At 37.1% G+C, this 17,578-nt stretch overlaps 1 protein-coding gene across 4 annotated transcripts in view; it reads left to right on the forward strand.

Annotated features, from left to right (window-relative positions):
• Positions 1–17,333, forward strand: part of CUL4B (cullin 4B) — a 48,694-nt gene extending 31,361 nt beyond the window's left edge. For 3 of the 4 annotated variants that reach the window (XM_022561853.3, XM_089904124.1, XM_089904125.1), the window contains one exon: positions 471–4,777. In XM_022561853.3, coding sequence (XP_022417561.1) covers positions 471–566 — 96 coding nt within the window. In that variant the 3' untranslated portion in view covers positions 567–4,777. Of the gene's footprint in view, positions 1–470 lie in introns of all 4 variants that reach the window. The other variant, XM_022561852.2, reaches the window with a different exon arrangement.
• Positions 17,334–17,578: the final 245 nt, after the last annotated feature.

Consider the following 17,578-nt stretch of genomic DNA (forward strand, 5'->3'; position numbering starts at 1 on the left):
AAGACTCCCCACTCCCAGTGCAGGGGGCCTGGGTTCGATCCCTGGTGACGGAACTAGATTCCACATGCCACAACTAAAGATCCTGCACGCAGCAACAAAGACTCCTCATGCTGCCGCAACTAAGACCCAGCACAGCCAGATAGATAGGTAGATATAGATAGATACATAGGTAGATAAATAGATAAACAGATAAATAAATAAGATGTGACAATGTATGTATAGTGTAAAAACATCTTTTAACCTGGTTTATTTTCATTATACTTTCCTCTTTAAAAAATCAAGGAGATTTAAAAATTTTAAATTAAAAAATATTAAGATTTTTAAAATAAAAATTAAAAAATATTAAGGAGATTAAATACATTAACTCAATGAGCCAAAACTGTTCTTTTTTTTTTTTTCATGGGGTATTGGTAAATGGGCTTGAGCTAGTGATTATGAGCTTTGCACTGAAAATTTGCCTTCTCTTACAGCCTGCTGATCTTAAGAAGAGAATAGAATCCTTAATTGACCGGGACTACATGGAAAGAGATAAAGAAAATCCAAACCAGTACAATTATATTGCATAAAATGTTGGCCTTGGAGCATTTGGTGTCATAAACAGTAACCAGTGGATAAACTAACCTGTTATTATTTGACTTCTTTTATACTACCAATGACCAAATGAAGCAGTGTAATGGAAATAGTTGAGTGACTTTTCAGTGGTTAACATGCCCATTTAAAGAGTAATACTTACCTTTAAGAAGAATGTTGTTGAACTCTTTGCATGTTATTTAGTATGATGTGCAGAAAACTCTTAAGAAAGTACCTGGTCTTCATGATTCCTATTTGGAACTGGGGAAGAGGTCCCTATGGCTATTAAAAAAAAGAGGAGGGGGGTTCTTATACACCATTAATTATGAAGCAAAAGGTTTATTTGCTTAAAATGTCATTTAAAGATACTTAAACTGCATGCAAACTTTATTTACTGTACAGAGTTCTGGATGTATTTATCAAATAGAAAAACCACCCTGGACTTGGTTGTTCACCTGTTTTGTGATTTCCCTTGAAGAGAAAAATAAGTTGTCATAGCTATTGATATTTTACTAAGTAATGTTCTGTTACACTGAAAGGGATGTTTTTAAATTTTTTATTTGGAAACAAGTTTTCAAGCAGAGGGACAGTTGCTTACATAGTCTTGTATACACACATCCTAAAATGTTCCCATGGGATGTGTGTATATGGTTCAGCCCTGAGTTTACTGTGCTGATTAACAGGTACTTATAAAAATAGCTGAAATAGAAAATTGCTGGTCAGTTGTACTAGAAGAACATGGTAGGAGAGAAAAATCCAACTCTTTCTTCATATTAAAAATGAATATAATATGAACATCGCAAAAGAGACCAAAACCCACGTGTTGTGTAACTTTTTACAAGAGCAAAAATTCATAAACTAGTTTTCAACTTCCTTTAGACTTTAATGTTGTTTGGACAGTTTTGTCTTTAACTTGGACCAATTGTAGATTGTTACAGGCTTCCTGGGATTTAGCATTCCTATTTTCTTTACCAAAGTTTTTTTTTTGGAAGCACCTCAACTCTCCTTTTTGTTGGCATATAAGCATTTCCTTTCATCCTTATTTTAACTTCCTAAAGCCCTAGATAGAACTAGATCCTTCCTCATTTCCCCCATACACCCCCTAGTTGGGAATTTCAAATTCTGTATTATGCTGATCTTATTCCTTTCAAAATTGCTTGAAGATAAAGAGTTCTCATAGCCACTGGACACCTACCTTTCAGGGGAATGTCCTAGGATTGTTCATACATAGAAAATAGCAGAAGTATTGTTTTTCAAATTGATAATGTGAGTAAAAGTCTTCTCTTTTACCATCAGTGGTTTTTTGTTTTTGGGTTTGGGGTTCTGTTTTGCTTCCTTGTTTGTTTTTCCTTGAAGCTTTGAAGTGAATTGATCTTGGAGGAAAAGCAGAAATTTTGTTTTGATTTTTAAAAAAATCAGAACTGCTTTAATGCTTTTTCACTGCCGTGGCCTCTCCCATCGCGGAGCACAGGCTCCGGACGCGCAGGCTCTGGACGTGCAGGCTCAGCGGCCATGGCCCATGGGCCCAGCCGCTCTGCGGCATGCGGGACCCTCCCAGACCGGGGCACGAACCTGCGTCCCCTGCATCGGCAGGCGGACTCTCAACCACTGCGCCACCAGGGAAGCCTGCTTTAATGCTTTTTTGCAGCAGTATATTTCCTTGACTATTTGGAACCATTAAGAAGAATACCTAGGCCCTAACCCTCAACTGAGACTTTTGGCTCTTGTGTTTGCTATTGATTGTTTTCTTGAGTTCTCAAAGACCTGTGACCAGCTATTCTATTTAAAGTTGCCTGTTTTCTTTATAACTACATCAAACTTACACACTGTTGTCCACTGTATGTGGTATTTAGAATGCCTTCCTAACTATTTTTGAGCAGCCATTGCCTGTATTTTCTTTTTCTTTTTCTTTTTTTTTATCGGTACGTGGGCCTCTCACTGTTGTGGCCTCTCCCGTTGCGGAGCACAGGCTCCGGACGCGCAGGCTCAGCGGCCACGGCTCACGGGCCCAGCCGCTCCGCGGCATGTGGGATCTTCCCGGACTGGGGCACGAACCCGTGTCCCCTGCATCGGCAGGCGGACTCTCAACCACTGCGCCACCAGGGAAGCCCTGCCTGTATTTTCTTAGAGCCTCCCTGGTTTCCTTAACTGAGCTTATCTGACAAGGAAATGCAGCTATTTTTTTGCCCTCTCTCCATACTGGACCATCTAAGTCAGTGTTCTAACTCATCCCTGATGGTCTGTGAGATACGTAGACTGTTCCACCAGACTCAATAATTACTCTTAAGGAATTTTTAGGTAGAATTGGTACCATTAGGAGACTCTTGGTGTTACCTTTGTTACCTTGAAAGCTGGTCCCTTCCCTGAGGCTCTTAATTTTTTGAAAACTTGATGCTATTTCAGCTGAAAAAATTGGTGAGACTATTAAACAAATTGAGGGAAGCTGTTTAAGAAATTGAAAAGTAATCGCAAACAACATTGGATAATTGTGACTTTCAGTTCTGTATCAGTTGAATTTTTGTGCTCTTTTCCCTGTGTACGTGGTGGTTCTATTTTTCTCCAATAAAACTTTTATTTAAAAAAAGTTTCTGGAGAAGATCTTTAAAATTCAAATATTGTAAGAATATTATAAAACCACAGAACTTAACATCTTCCTAATGATTTCTTTAATGAATTCACAGTTGTCAGTTTTGTTATTTTTTAAGTTTCTTTTTAATTTTTGTGGTGGTTTGATAGTAATGCTGTAGGAATGTGGAGGGGAAGGTATGGTAACGGATGATTCCCAGGAATCCTCAAGGTGAGTATTTATTCTTAAATGTTCTATTTTAGAAAAATCAAGCACAAGTAGAAGCATTGTTTCATCCAAATCCTCAGAGTCAAGTAGTTTCATAAAGTCAGTATGAAACTAGTCTAGATTTAAGTTGAGAAGGATTGGTCTTAATTCTTTAAATACTTACTAGAATTCATGAAGCTATCTGGTCCTGGGCTTTCTTTTATGGGGAGTTTTTTGATTATTGATTCAATCTCTTAATAGTTTTTTTCAGATTTTCTATTTCTTGAGTCAGTTTTAGTATTTTGTCTTAACTACCCTGACTTTTGTCTAGTATTTGCTTGGTATATCTCTTCATTGCTTAACAGCCTTTTCTTATATTTTAGGTGTGTCTCTTCCATATTAGATGGATTTTCTCATCTTTCCCCTAATCTGACAGTTTCTGTCATTTTTTTCATAATATACATTTATTTTTTTATTGAGGTATAGTTGAAGACAATTTCTGTCCTTTAACTGGAAGATTATATCCATTTGCATTTGTTTCTAACATCTTACTGGTTGCTCTTATCTCTTCTAATTTTCTTTGCTTTTTCTCCTTTCTCAGCTTTAAAAAATATATATTGAGTTTTGTTTATTTTTTTATTCCATTTTCCCCACTACTTATTTGGAAGTTATATATTCTATTTCTTTTCTTTTACTGATTACCCTTGATATGTTAGCATATATGCTTAACAAAGTCAAAAATATCTAAATTTTCCTCCCAATTAATATAAAGATGTTAAAACACTTTAATACTGATCACCTCTCCCCCAACTTAACACAGTGTTGTTGTCCAGTGTTTTAGTTTTGTCCTCTTTTAAATATGAACACCACAAATTAAAACATTAGTCTCTGCTCAAACACCACCTTCTCAGTGAAGCTTACCATAGCCATTCTATTTAAAATTTCAACTTGCCCACCAACGCCACCACACACTACCGATTCCACAGTCACCCTGCTCTTTTTCCTTTTTTACATATCATTTGTTACCTTTTACATACTATACAATTTACTTGTTAACAATACTTACGGCATATTGTCTGTTTACTCCGCTAGTGTAGAGTTTAAGCTCCATTAGGGCAGAGACCTTTGTTTTGTTCATTGATGTATCTCGAACACTTAGGGAAGTTTCTAGCCATAGTAGGTGCATTAGGTTCCTGTGGCTGCTGTAACAAATTACCACAATTGTAGTGGCTTAAAACAACAGAAATTAATTCTCTCACATTTCTAGAGGCCAGAAGTCAGAAATCAGCTTTACTGGGCTGAAGTCAAGGTGTTCGCAGGGCCACACTCTCTCTAGAGCTACATTTCCTTGGCTCATGTCCCCTCCCTCCACTTTATTTTCTTTTTCTTTTTTTGTTTTCTTGTCCCTTCCTCCAAGTTAAAAGCTGGTTCCATAACATCTTTTTTTTTACTGTTTTTTTTAATGTATTTATTTTTATTATTTATTTTAATTTTGGCTGTGTTGGGTCTTCTTTGCTGTGCGTGGGCTTCCTCTAGTTGCGGGTAGCCGGGGCTACTCTTCGTTGCAGTGTGCAGGCTTCTCACTGTGGTGGCTTCTCTTGTTGTGCAGCATGGGCTCTAGGTGCTTGGGCTTCAGTAGTTGTGGCACATGGGCTCAGTAGTTGTGGCTTGCGGGCTCTAGAGCACAGGCTCAGTAGTTGTGGCACGTGGGCTTAGTTGCTCCACGGCATGCGGGATCTTCCCAGACCAAGGATCAAACCCGTGTCCCCTGCATTGGCAGGCAGATTCTTAACCACTGCGCCACCAGGGAAGCCCTCAACCATTAATTTGTTTTTCAAATATTGCCTCTCCTCCATTCTGTCTCTTTTCTCCCCTTGGAACTAAGTCAGACATGTAGAGTTTCTTATTTTATCCTCTATCATATTTTCCATCCCTAAGGCTGCATTCTTGGTAATTTCTTTAGAACTGTTTTCCAATAAACTAATTGTCTTCAGAGCCCAGTCTTCTCTTTAATTCATTCACCAAACTTTTAACTTCAACAGTTTATATTTTTATTTCTAAAAGTCTTATTTGCTTCTTATATAAATCTGCCTAGTCATTTTGATAGTCTGCTGTTGCTTGCTCATTTTTGTGGTTCTTTCTTTTAATTAAATATCTTTCTTACACTAGTAACTTTGTATCCTGTATCAGGTAATTCCAATATCTAAAGCACTTGGGGGATACAAATTTGTTTCTTTTTTTACAGAAGTTCCTTATATATGTTAGATCATCAGTGGCCAATAGAAATATAATGTGAGCCACGTGTAATTTTAAATTTTCTAGTAGCCATTTTAAAAAAGTCAAAAATAAACAAGTGAAAATAATTTTAATATATTTTATTTAACCCAATCTATTAAGGTTCTCCAGAGACATAGAGCAAGTAGTGAGTGTGTGTGTGTGTGTGTGTGGAGAGAGGGAGAGGTTTATCATAAGGAGCTGGCTCACACAGTAATGAACATTGAGAAGTCCCATGATCTGCAGTCAGTAGAGCCAATGGTGTAGTTCCAGTCCAAAAAACCAGCAGACTGGAGAAACAAGAGCTGTTTCAGTTGGAGTTCAAAGGCAGAAAAAGACTGATGTCTCACCACAGCAGTCAGGCAGGAGGAAATTCCCACTCACTCATGGGAGGGTCAGCCTTTCTGTTCTATTCAAGCCTATGATTGGATGAGGCCCACCCACATTAGGAAGGGCAATCTGCTTTACTCAGTCTACCAATTCAAATATTAATCTCATCCAAAAACACCCTCAGAGACAACACCTGAAATAGTGTTTGACCAAATATCTGGGTACACTGTGACCTGGTCAAGTTGACACATGAAGTTAATCATCACAGCCATCATAGCCAAAGTATTTTTGTTTCAACATGAAATCAATATAAAAATTATTAGATTTTACATTTTATATGAAATCTTCAAAACCCAGACTGTATTTTACACCTCCAGCCCGTCTGAATTTGGATTAGTCACATTTCATGTACTCAATAACTGCATATGACTAGAGACAATTGTATGATACACTGTAGCTTGACTTTTTACACTTTTTAAAAAATAAATTTATTTTTTGGCTGCGTTGGGTCTTCGTTGCTGTGCGCAGGCTTTCTCTAGTTGTGGCGAGCAGGGGCCGGGCTACTCTTTGTTGTTGTGTGCAGGCTTCTCATTGCGGTGGCTTCTCTTTGTTGCGGAGCACAGGCTCTAGGCATGCAGGCTGCAGAAGTTGTGGCACATGGGCTCAGTAGTTGTGGCTCTCGGGCTCTAGAGCACAGGCTCAGTAGTTGTGGCTCATGGGCTTAGTTGCTTTGTGGCATGTGGGATCTTCCCAGACCAGAGTTCGGACCCGTATCCCCTGCATTGGCAGGCGGATTCTTAACCACTGTGCCACCAGGGAAGTCCCACTTTTTGCACTCTTATAGGTGACTTTTTATGTACAGAATTTCTTAATTTAGTCAAATTTATCAATCTTTTCCTTGATGTTTAGAACTTTTTCGTATCTCGTTGAAAAAGTATTTCCCTACCACAAGGTCTTAAGAATATTTTTTTCTTGGAAGCTTTATTTTCTTATGTTTATATTGAAGTATAGTTGATTTACAATATTATATTAGTTTTGGTGTACAGCATAGTGATTCATTATTTTTACACATTATACTCCATTAAAATTATAAGACAATGGCTATAATTCTCTGTGCTATACAATATACCCTTGTCGCTTATGTAGTTTATACATAATAGTTTGTATCTCTTAATCCCATACTCCAACTTGCCTGTCTTCCATTCCCTCTCCCCACTGGTAACCAGTAGTTTGTTCTCTTTTTCTGTTTCCGTTTTGCTATGTACATTCATTGTACTACTTTTTTAACTCTGCATTTAAGTATTTGTCTTTCTCTGACTTATTGCACTAAGGATACTAATCTCTAGGTCCATCCATGTTGCTGCAAATGTCAGAATTTCATTCTTTTCTTATGGCTGAGTAATATTTCATTGTATATATATACCACATCTTCTTAATCCAGTTGTCTGTTGATGGACACTTGGGTTGCTTCCATATTTTGACCATTGTAAATAATGCTGCTGTGAACACTGGGGTGCATGTATCTTTTTGAATTAGTGTTTTCGTTTTTTCTGGATATATACTCAGGAGTGGAGTTGCTGAATCATATGGTAGTTCTATTTTTAGTCTTCTGAGGAACCTCCATACTGTTTTCGATTGTGGCTGCACCACTTTACATTCCCACCAACAGTGTAGAAGGATTCCCTTTTCTTCACATTCTCACCAGCAATTGATATTTGTAGACTGATTGATGATAGTCATTTTGACAGGTGTGAGGTGATATCTCATTGTTTTGATTTGTACTTCTCTAATGGCGATGTTGAGCATCTTTTCATGTTCCTGTTAGCCATCTGTATGTCTTCTTTGGAAAAATGTCTATTCAGGTCTTCTGCCCATTTTTTATTGGTTTTTTTTTTGATATTGTATAAGTTGTTTATGTATATTTTGGATATTAATCACTTGTCGGTCATATCATTTGCAAATACTTTCTCCCAGTCCATAGGTCGTCTTTTCCTTTAGTTGATGGTTTCCTTTGCTCTGCAAAAGATTTTAAGTTTAATTAGGTCCCGCTTGTTTATATTTGCTTTTATTTCTTTTGCCTTTGGAGACAGATCCAAAAAAATATTGCTACAATTTATGTCAAAGACTGTTCTGCCTATGTTCTCTACTAGGAATTTTATGGTTTCAGGTCTTACATTTAGGCTTTAATACATTTTGTGTCTATTTTTGTATATGGTGTGAGTCTCTTGTAGGCAACGTATTCAAGTGTATTTTTTTTTATCAAATCAACCACCCTCTGTCTTTTGATTGGAGCATTTAGTCCATTGCCATTTAAAGTAATTATTGATAGCTGTGTACTTACTGCCAGTTTATCACTTGACTTCCAGTTGTTTTTGTTAGTTCTTCTCTGTTCATTTCTTCCCTTGTGGTTTGATGATTTTCCTTAGTAGTTTGCTTGTGTACCTATCTTTTTAGTTTTTGTGTATCTATTGTTGGTTTTTTATTTGTGGTTACCATGGGGTTCATGTGTTGGCCTATAATTATATCTAATAATTTTATTTTTTTTATTTTTTATTTTATTTTTTTGGCTGCGTTGGGTCTTCGTTGCTCTGTGTGGGCTCTCTAGTTGCGGCGAGTGGGGGCTACTCTTCGTTGCGGTGCGCGGGCTTCTCATTGTGGTGGCTTCTCTTGTTGCAGAGCATGGGTTCTAGGCGCGCGGGCATCAGTAGTTGTGGCATGTGGGCTCAGTAGTTGTGGCTCGCGGGCTCTGTAGCACACACTCAGTAGTTGTGGTGCACAGGCTTAGTTGCTCTACGGCATGTGGGATCTTCCCAGAGTAGGGCTCGAACCTGTGTCCCCTTCATTGGCAGGTGGATTCTTAACCACTGCGCCACCAGGGAGGTCCTATATCTACTAATTTTAAACCAGTAGTCATTTAAGTTCAAAAACATTCTAAAAGGTCTACATTTTTTTACTCCCCTCCCCACGTTTTGTGTTTTTGATGTCCTATTTTATATCTTCATGCTTATCCCTTAACTGTTCATTTTAGTTATAGGTGCTTTTACCATTTTTTGTCTTTTTATGTTCATACTGGCTTAAGTGGTTGATTCTCAGTCCTTACTATACATTTGCCTTTCCTAGTGGTATTTTCCCTTTCCTATACATTCTTCTTATCCACTTAGAGAAGACCCTTTAATGTTTCTTTCAGGGTAGGTTTAGTATTGATGAAGTCTTTTAGTTTTTGCTTGTCTTGTTCTTTATCTCTCTTTCTTTTATAAATGGTAATCTTGCTGGGTACAGTATCCTAGGTTGTAGGTTTTTCCCTTTCAACACTTTGAACATATCATGCCACTCCCTACTGGCCTGCAAAGTGTCTGCAGAGAAACCAGCTGATAGCCTTATGGGGATTCCCTTGTATATGATTTTGTTTTCTTTTGCTGCCTATAGAGCTCCCAGCATGCAGGATTTTCCCCAACCAGGGATCCAACCCATGCCCCCTGCAGTGGAAGCCCGGAGTCTTAACCACTGGACCACCAGGGAAGTCCCAAGACCTCTTTAGTTATCTTTAACTTTTGCCATTTTAACTATGATATGTCTTGGTGTGGGTCTGTTCGGGTTCGTCTTGTTTGGGACCCTCTGTGCTTCCTGTATAGATATCTGTTTCCTTCTTCAGGTTTGGGAAATTTTCAGCCATAATTTCATTAAATACATTTTGAATCCCCTTCTCTCTCTCTTCTCCTGGGACCCTTACAATGCAAATGTTGGTACACTTAATGTTATCTGTTAAATTGGCTTCATGTTTCAAATTTTATCATGATCTTAAATGTAATATATAAGACTTCTAGGAAAAAATGGAAAAATCTATGGGGATTTATGATAAAAAGTTCTTAGATATCAAATCAAAAATAAGATTCATAAATGAAAAAAGTGATAAATTACACTTAAAGTTAATATTAATTGAGCATTGTTATGTTATTTTCTCACTTTTGTTTATTAACTATAGCTGTGTTTTGTTATTGCTTTAGATTTTATAGTTATACATCTTTAACCTGTCATATTCTACCTTTGGGTGATATTATACCATTTCACTTACGGTATAAGAATCACACAGTAGTGTTCTTCCATTTCTCCCCTCTGGATCTTTATTCGTTTTGCTTTTATATATGTTGGAAACTACACAAAACACTGTTCTTGTTTTTAAGTCACATGTCTTATAAAGAGATTTAAATGATTTTTTAAAATCTTACATATTTACCCATGGAGTTATCACTTCCAAAGCTCTTCATTCCTTTGTATACATCCAGATTTCCATCTGGTATCAGTTTTCTTCTGAAGGACATCATTTAACATTTCTTTTACTGGGGGATCTACTGGTGATGAGTTCTTTCTGCTTTTTTACGTCTGAACTTATTTCACCTTTGGTTCTTATAAGTTATCTATTTTATATAGTAGTGTATATATATGTCGATCCTAATCTCCCAATTCATCCCACCACCATCACCCACACCACCGCTTTCCTCCGTTGGTGTCCATACATTTGTTCTCTGCATCTGTGTCTATTTCTGCCTTGCAAACCGATTCATCTGTACCATTTTTCTAGATTCCACACATATGCATTACTATATGATATTTGTTTTTTGCTTTCTGACTTACTTCACTCTGTATGACAGTCTCTAGGTCCATCCACATCTCTACAAATGACCCAGTTTCATTCCTTTTCATTGCTGAGTAATATTCCATTGTATATATGTATGACATCTTCTCTATCCATTTGTCCGTTGATGGGCATTTAGGTTACTTCCATGACCTGGCTATTGTAGATAGTGCTGCAATGAACATTGGGGTGCATGTGTCTTTTTGAATTACGGTTTTCTCTAGGTATATGCCCAGTAGTGGGATTGCTGGATCATATGGTAATTCTATTTTTAGTTTTTTAAGGAACCTCCATACTATTCTCCATAGTGGCTATATCAATTTACATTCCCACCAACAGTGCAAGAGGGTTCCCTTTTCTCCACACTCTCTCCAGCATTTGTTGTTGGTAGATTTTCTGATGATGCCCATTCTGACTGGTGTGAGGTGATACCCTCATTGTAGTTTTGATTTGCATTTCTCTAATAATTGGTGATGCTGAGCAGCTTTTCATGTGCTTCTTGGCCATCTGTATGTCTTCTTTGGAGAAATGTCTATTTAGGTCTTCTGCCCATTTTTGGATTGGGTTTTTTTTTTAATATTGAGCTGCATGAGCTGTTTATATATTTTGGAGATTAATCCTTTGTCCATTGATTCGTTTATAAGTATTTTCTCCCATTCTGAGGGTTGTCTTTTTGTCTTGTTTATAGTTTGCTTTGCTTTGCAAAAGCTTTAAAGTTTCATTAGGTCCCATTTGTTTCTTTTTTTTAAATTTCCATTTCTCTAGGAGGTGGATCAAAAAAGATCTTGCTGTGATTTATGTCAAAGTGTATTCTTCCTCTGTTTTCCTCTAAGAGTTTTATAGTGTCTGGTCTTATATTTAGGTCTCAAATCCATTTTGAGTTTATTTTTGTGTATGGTGTTAGGAAGTGTTCTAATTTCATTCTTTTACATATATCTGTCCAGTTTTCCCAGCACCACTTACTGAAGAGACTGTCTTTTCTCCACTGTATATCCTTGCCTCTTTTGTCATAGATTAATTGACCATAGGTGCATGGGTTTATCTCTGGGCTTTCTATCCTGTTCCATTGATCTATATTTCTGTTTTTGTGCCAGTACCATACTGTCTTGATTACTATAGCTTTGTAGTATAGTCTGAAGTCCAGGAGTCTGCTTCCTCCAGCTCCGTTTTTTTCCCACAAGACTGCTTTGGCTATTCGGGCTCTTTTGTGTCTCCATACGAATTTTAAGATTTTTTGTTCTAGTTCTGTAAAAAATTCCATTGGTAATTTGATAGGGATTGCATTGAATCTGTAGATTGCTTCGGGTAGTATAGTCATTTTCACAATATTGATTGTTCCAATCCAAGAACATGGTATTATCTCTCCATCTGTTGGTATCATCTTTAATTTCTTTCATCAGTGTCTTATAGTTTTCTGCATACAGGTCTTTTGTCTCCCTAGGTAGTTTTATTCCTAGGTATTTTATTCTTTTTGTTGCAATGGTAAATGGGAGTGTTTCCTTAATTTCTGTTTCTGATTTTTTATTGTTGGTGTATAGGAATGCCAGAGATTTCTGTGCATTAATTTTGTATCCTGCAACTTTACCAAATTCATTGATTAGTTCTAGTAGTTTTCTGGTGGCGTCTTTAGGATTTTCTATGTATAGTATCATGTCATCTGCAAACAGTGACAGTTTTACGTCTTCTTTTCCAATTTGTATTCCTTTTATTTCTTTTTCTTCCCTAATTGCTGTGGCTAGGACTTCCAAAACTATGTTGAATAATATGGTGAGAGTGGACATCCTTGTCTTGTTCCTGATCTTAGAGGAAATGCTTTCAGTTTTTCACCACTGACAATGATGTTTGCTGTGGGTTTGTTGTATATGGCCTTTATTACATTGAGGTAGGTTCCCTCTGTGCCCACTTTCTGGAGAGTTTTTATCATAAATGGGTGTTGAATATTATCAAAAGCTTTTTCTGCATCTATTGAGATGATCATATGTTTTTTCTTCTTCAATTTGTTAATATGGTGTATCACATTGATTGATTTGCGTATATTGAAGAACCCTTACATTCCTGGGATAAGTCCCACTTGGTAATGGTGTCTGATCCATTTAATGTGTTGTTGTATTCTGTTTGCTAGTATTTTGTTGAGGATTTTTGAATCCATATTCATCAGTGATATTGGTCTGTAATTTTCTTTTTTTGTAGTATCTTTCTCTGGTTTTGGTATCAGGGTGATGGTGGCCGCATAGAATGAGTTTGGGAGTGTTCCTTCCTCTGCGATTTTTTGGATGAGTTTGAGAACGATGGGTGTTAGCTCTTCTCTAAATGTTTGATAGAATTCACCTGTGAAGCCATCTGGTCCTGGGCTTTTGTTTGTTGGAAGATTTTTAATCACAGTTTCAATTTCAATCCTGGTGACTGGTCCGTGCATATTTTATGTTTCTTCCTGGTTCAGTTTTGGAATGTTATACCTTTCTAAGAACTTGTCCATTTCCTCCAGGTTGTCCATTTTATTGGCATAGAGTTGCTTGTAGTAGTCTCTTAGGATGCTTTGTATTTCTGCAGGGTCTGTTGTAACTTCTCCTTTTTCATCTCTAACTTTATTAATTTGAGTCCTCTCCCTCTTTTTCTTGATGCGTTTGGCTAATGGTTTATCAATTTTGTTTATCTTCTCAAAGAACCAGCTTTTAGTTTTATTGATCTTTGCTATTGTCTTCTTTGTTTCTATTTCATTTATTACTGGTCCAATCTTTATGATTTCTTTCCTTCTACTAACTTTGGGTTTTGTTTGTTCTTCTTTCTCTAGTTCTGTTAGGTATAAGGTTAGGTTGTTTATTTGAGATGTTTGTTGTTTCTTGAGGTAGGATTGTATTGCTATAAACTTTCTTCTTAGAACTGCTATTGCTGCATCCCACAGGTATTGGATCATCGTGTTTTCATTGTCATTTGTCTCTCGGTATTTTTTGATTTCCTCTTTGGTTTCTTCAGTGATCTCTTGGTTATTTAGTAACGTATTGTTTAGCCTCCATGTGTTTGTGTTTTTTACGGTTTTTTACCTGTAATTCATTTCTAATCTCATAGCGTTGTGGTCAGAAAAGATGCTAGATATGATTTCAATTTTCTTAAATTTACTGAGACTTGATTTGTGACCCAAGATGTGATCTATCCTGGAGAATGTTCTGTGGGCACTTGAGAAGAAAGTGTAATCTGCTGTTTTTGGATGGAATGTCCTATAAATATCAATTAAATCTGTGTGGTTTATTGCGTCATTTAAAGCTTGTGTTTCATTATTAATTTTCCTTTTGGGTGATCTGTCCATTGGTGTAAGTGAGGTGTTAACGTCCCCCGCTATTATTGTGTTACTGTCGGTTTCCTCTTTTATAGCTGTTAGCAGTTGCCGTATGTATTAAGGTGCTCCTATGTTGGGTGCATCTATATTTATAATTGTTATACCTTCTTCTTGGATTGATCCCTTGATCATTATGTAGTATCCTTCCTTGTCTCTTGTAACATTCTTTTTTTTAAAGTCTATTTTATCTGATATGAGTATTGCTACCCAAGCTTTCTTTTGATTTCCATTTGCATGGAATATCTTTTTCCATCCCCTCACTTTCAGTCTGTATGTGTCCCTAGGTCTGAAGTGGGTCTCTTGTAGACAGCATATATATGGGTCTTGTTTTTGTATCTATTCAGTGAGCCTGTATCTTTTGGTTGGAGCATTTAGTCCATTCACGTTTAAGGCAATTATCAATATGTATGTTCCGATGACCATTTTCTTAATTGTTTTGGGTTTGTTTTTGTAGGTCCTTTTCTTGTGTTTCCCACTTAGAGAAATTTTGTTGTAGAGCTGGTTTGGTCGTGCTGAATTCTGTTAGCTTTTGCTTGTCTGTGAAGCTTTTGATTTCTCCATCGAATCTGAATGAGATCCTTGCCGGGTAGAGTAATCTTGATTGTAGGTTCTTCCCCTTCATCACTTTAAGTATATCATGCCACCCGCTTCTGGCTTGTAGAGTTTCTGCTGAGAAATCAGCTGTTAAACCTTATGGGAGTTCCCTTGTATGTTATTTGTCGTTTTTCCCTTGCTGCTTTCAATAATTTGTCTTTAATTTTTGTCAATTTGATTACTATGTGTTTCGGCATGTTTCTCCTTGGGTTTATCCTGTATGGGACTCTCTGCGCTTCCTGGACTTGGGTGGCTATTTCCTTTCACATGTTAGGGAAGTTTTTGACTATAATCTCTTCAAATATTTTCTCTGGTCCTTTCTCTCTCTCACTTCTCCTTCTGGGACCCCTATAATGCGAATGTTGTTGCGTTTAATGTTGTCCCAGAGGTCTCCTAGGCTGTCTTCATTTCTTTTCATTCTTTTTTCTTTATTCTGTTCTGCAGCAGTGAATTCCACCATTCTGTCTTCCAGGTCACTTATCCGTTCTTCTGCCTCAGTTATTCTGCTATTGATTCCTTCTAGTGTATTTTTCATTTCAGTCATTGTATTGTTCATCTCTGTTTGTTTGTTCTTTAATTCTTCTAAGTCTTTGTTAAACATTTCTTGCATCTTCTCGATCTTTGCCTCCATTCTTTTTCTGAGGTCCTGGATCATCTTCACTATCATTATTTTGAATTCTTTTTCTGGAAGGTTGCCTATCTCGACTTTATTTAGTTGTTTTTCTGGGGTTTTATCTTGTTCCTTCATCTGGTACATAGCCCTCTGCCTTTTCATCTTGTCTGTCTTTCTGTGAATGTGGTTTTTGTTCTACAGGTTGCAGGATTGTAGTTTTTCTTGCTTCTGCTGTTTGCCCTCTGGTGGATGAGGCTATCTCTGGGAGCATTGCCTCTTAATGTCTCCAGTTCACTTCTTTTCTTCCAGATTACCAAACTTAGTAGAGCCACAGGTGCTCACTCCTCTCCTGCAGTCTGCCAAACCTCCAAAATGCCTTTTTTCCTCTGGTTGCTTTTAAGTTTTTCTCTTTGCCACATGTTTTGAGCTGTTTCATTATGGTGTTCCTTATGGTGTTGTTTCTTCTAATTGGGGTTCATTGAGCTTTTGGGATTTGTGGGTTTATAGTTTTCATAAAGTTTGGAAAGTCTTTTGCAGTTTTTTTTCAGATATTTTTTTCTGCCCTCTTCCTCCTTTATGGACTCCAATTAGGCCATTTGAAGTTGTCACACAGTTCATTAATGGTCTTTACATTTTTTGGTATTTTTCACTCTGTGTTTCCTTTTGGATAGTTTTGTTTGCTTGTTTGTTTTCAAAAGCAGTTTTTATTATTATAAGAAGTTTCAATTTATACCTAAAAATGGGTCAAAAATAAATGAGCTCTTAAAGACTTGGGTTAAACATCTCTGCTATCATTTACAAATTGATATATCTTAATATTAATCAAAACTAAATGATTTAGTGATCATATACGTCTGATATTTAACTGTTATTATAAACTACCTTGTTCTGTACAAGTATTCAAGGACAGGGAAGATATTTAATAGAATAGATTATTTCCTCCTCTAAATCATTAATGCAAGTAGCATTTATCTAGGTCACAAACAAACAGGTGATAACAAGAAACTAATATCCACAACTCAAGTTTAAGAGTTCTTACTTAATGGCTATATTTTTTATGTATAGTCCCTTGTCCCTTGTTACTGAGAATAATGTTTCTGATATATGAGCAATTATAAAATAAGCCAATAAGGGCTTCCCTGGTGGCACAGTGGTTAAGGATCTGCCTGCCAATGCAGGGGACCACGGGTTCGAGCCCTGATTCGGGAAGATCCCACATGCCACGGAGCAACTAAGCCCGCGAGCCACAACTACTGAGCCCATGTGCCACAGCTAATGAAGCCTGCCCATGCTCAGCAAGAAGAGAAGCCACTGCAATGAGAAATCCCTGCACCGCAGTGAAGAGTAGCCCTCGCTTGCAGAAGCTAGAGAAAGCCCGCATGCAGCAACGAGGACCCAACACAGACAAAAATTTTAAAAAGCCAATAAAATTAATTTTCTGGTTACAATTTTATACTGTTTTAAGTCTTTCAGTTAATAGTTTCAGTTCTCTAAGTAGTATATTATCAAGAAATCAGAAGTTATAAATTAGGAACCATGAATAAATCATTGTGTAAGATTTCTCAAGCTTTGGAACATGCAATGTTTATTGTTTTAATTTTTTCTGCTTTTCTAAATCTCCTGCCTGTTTTCTAGGATAAAGACACCAACAATAAGAGGGAGGGTACACTACATTAAATAATTTTTTGGTAAAAGAAAAGACAAACCATATTAAAGATGAACCAGTTTGATGTGTTTCGAGCAAGATATTAGTAAGCTACATATCTATAAAGTAACAAATATTCAATTTCCAGCGTTATAGCAAACATGATACTTAGAAATGTTAGATGAATGATATTATCTTTAACATATTTAGTATTATGACAATAAACTTTTCAAGTTCAGGTCAGTAAGAATGTAGCCATCTTTCTGTCACTTCTGCAATCAGAGAAAGTATATTTGCTTCCCACACAAATCCCTCCATCCTGTTGCCATAGCTCTCTTTAGTTTTCAGACATATGGCAGACACCTGGTCTAAGAGTGCTGAATTGCCCTAAACAGACTTCAAACTTCCGAGTCATCTCAGTGGAAGTAACTATCCCAAGGAAGCTTGAGGTGAAGGAGTTACCAACTCATCCACTTCTCCCCTCCCTACCCCAACCCCCTCCCTTCATGATACATAGCATGGCCACATACTTTACAAAGAAGTCTTCAGAAAAATTCTAACCCTTTTTTTATTAGTGTGTATATATATATATATATATATATAATATATATATATATTTTTTTTTTTTTTTTTTTTTTTTTTTGCGGTACGCGGGCCTCTCACTGTTGTGGCCTCTCCCGTTGCGGAACACAGGCTCTGGAGGCGCAGGCTCAGCGGCCATGGCTCATGGGCCCAGCCACTCCATGGCATGTGGGATCTTCCCAGACCAGGGCATGAACCCGTGTCCCCTGCATTGGCAGATTGACTCTCAA

This window comes from Delphinapterus leucas, chromosome X (genome assembly GCF_059928025.1).
Source record: "Delphinapterus leucas isolate spDelLeu-1000000601 "Yukka" chromosome X, BTC_Dleu_Yukka2, whole genome shotgun sequence".
Lineage (NCBI taxonomy): Eukaryota > Metazoa > Chordata > Mammalia > Artiodactyla > Monodontidae > Delphinapterus > Delphinapterus leucas.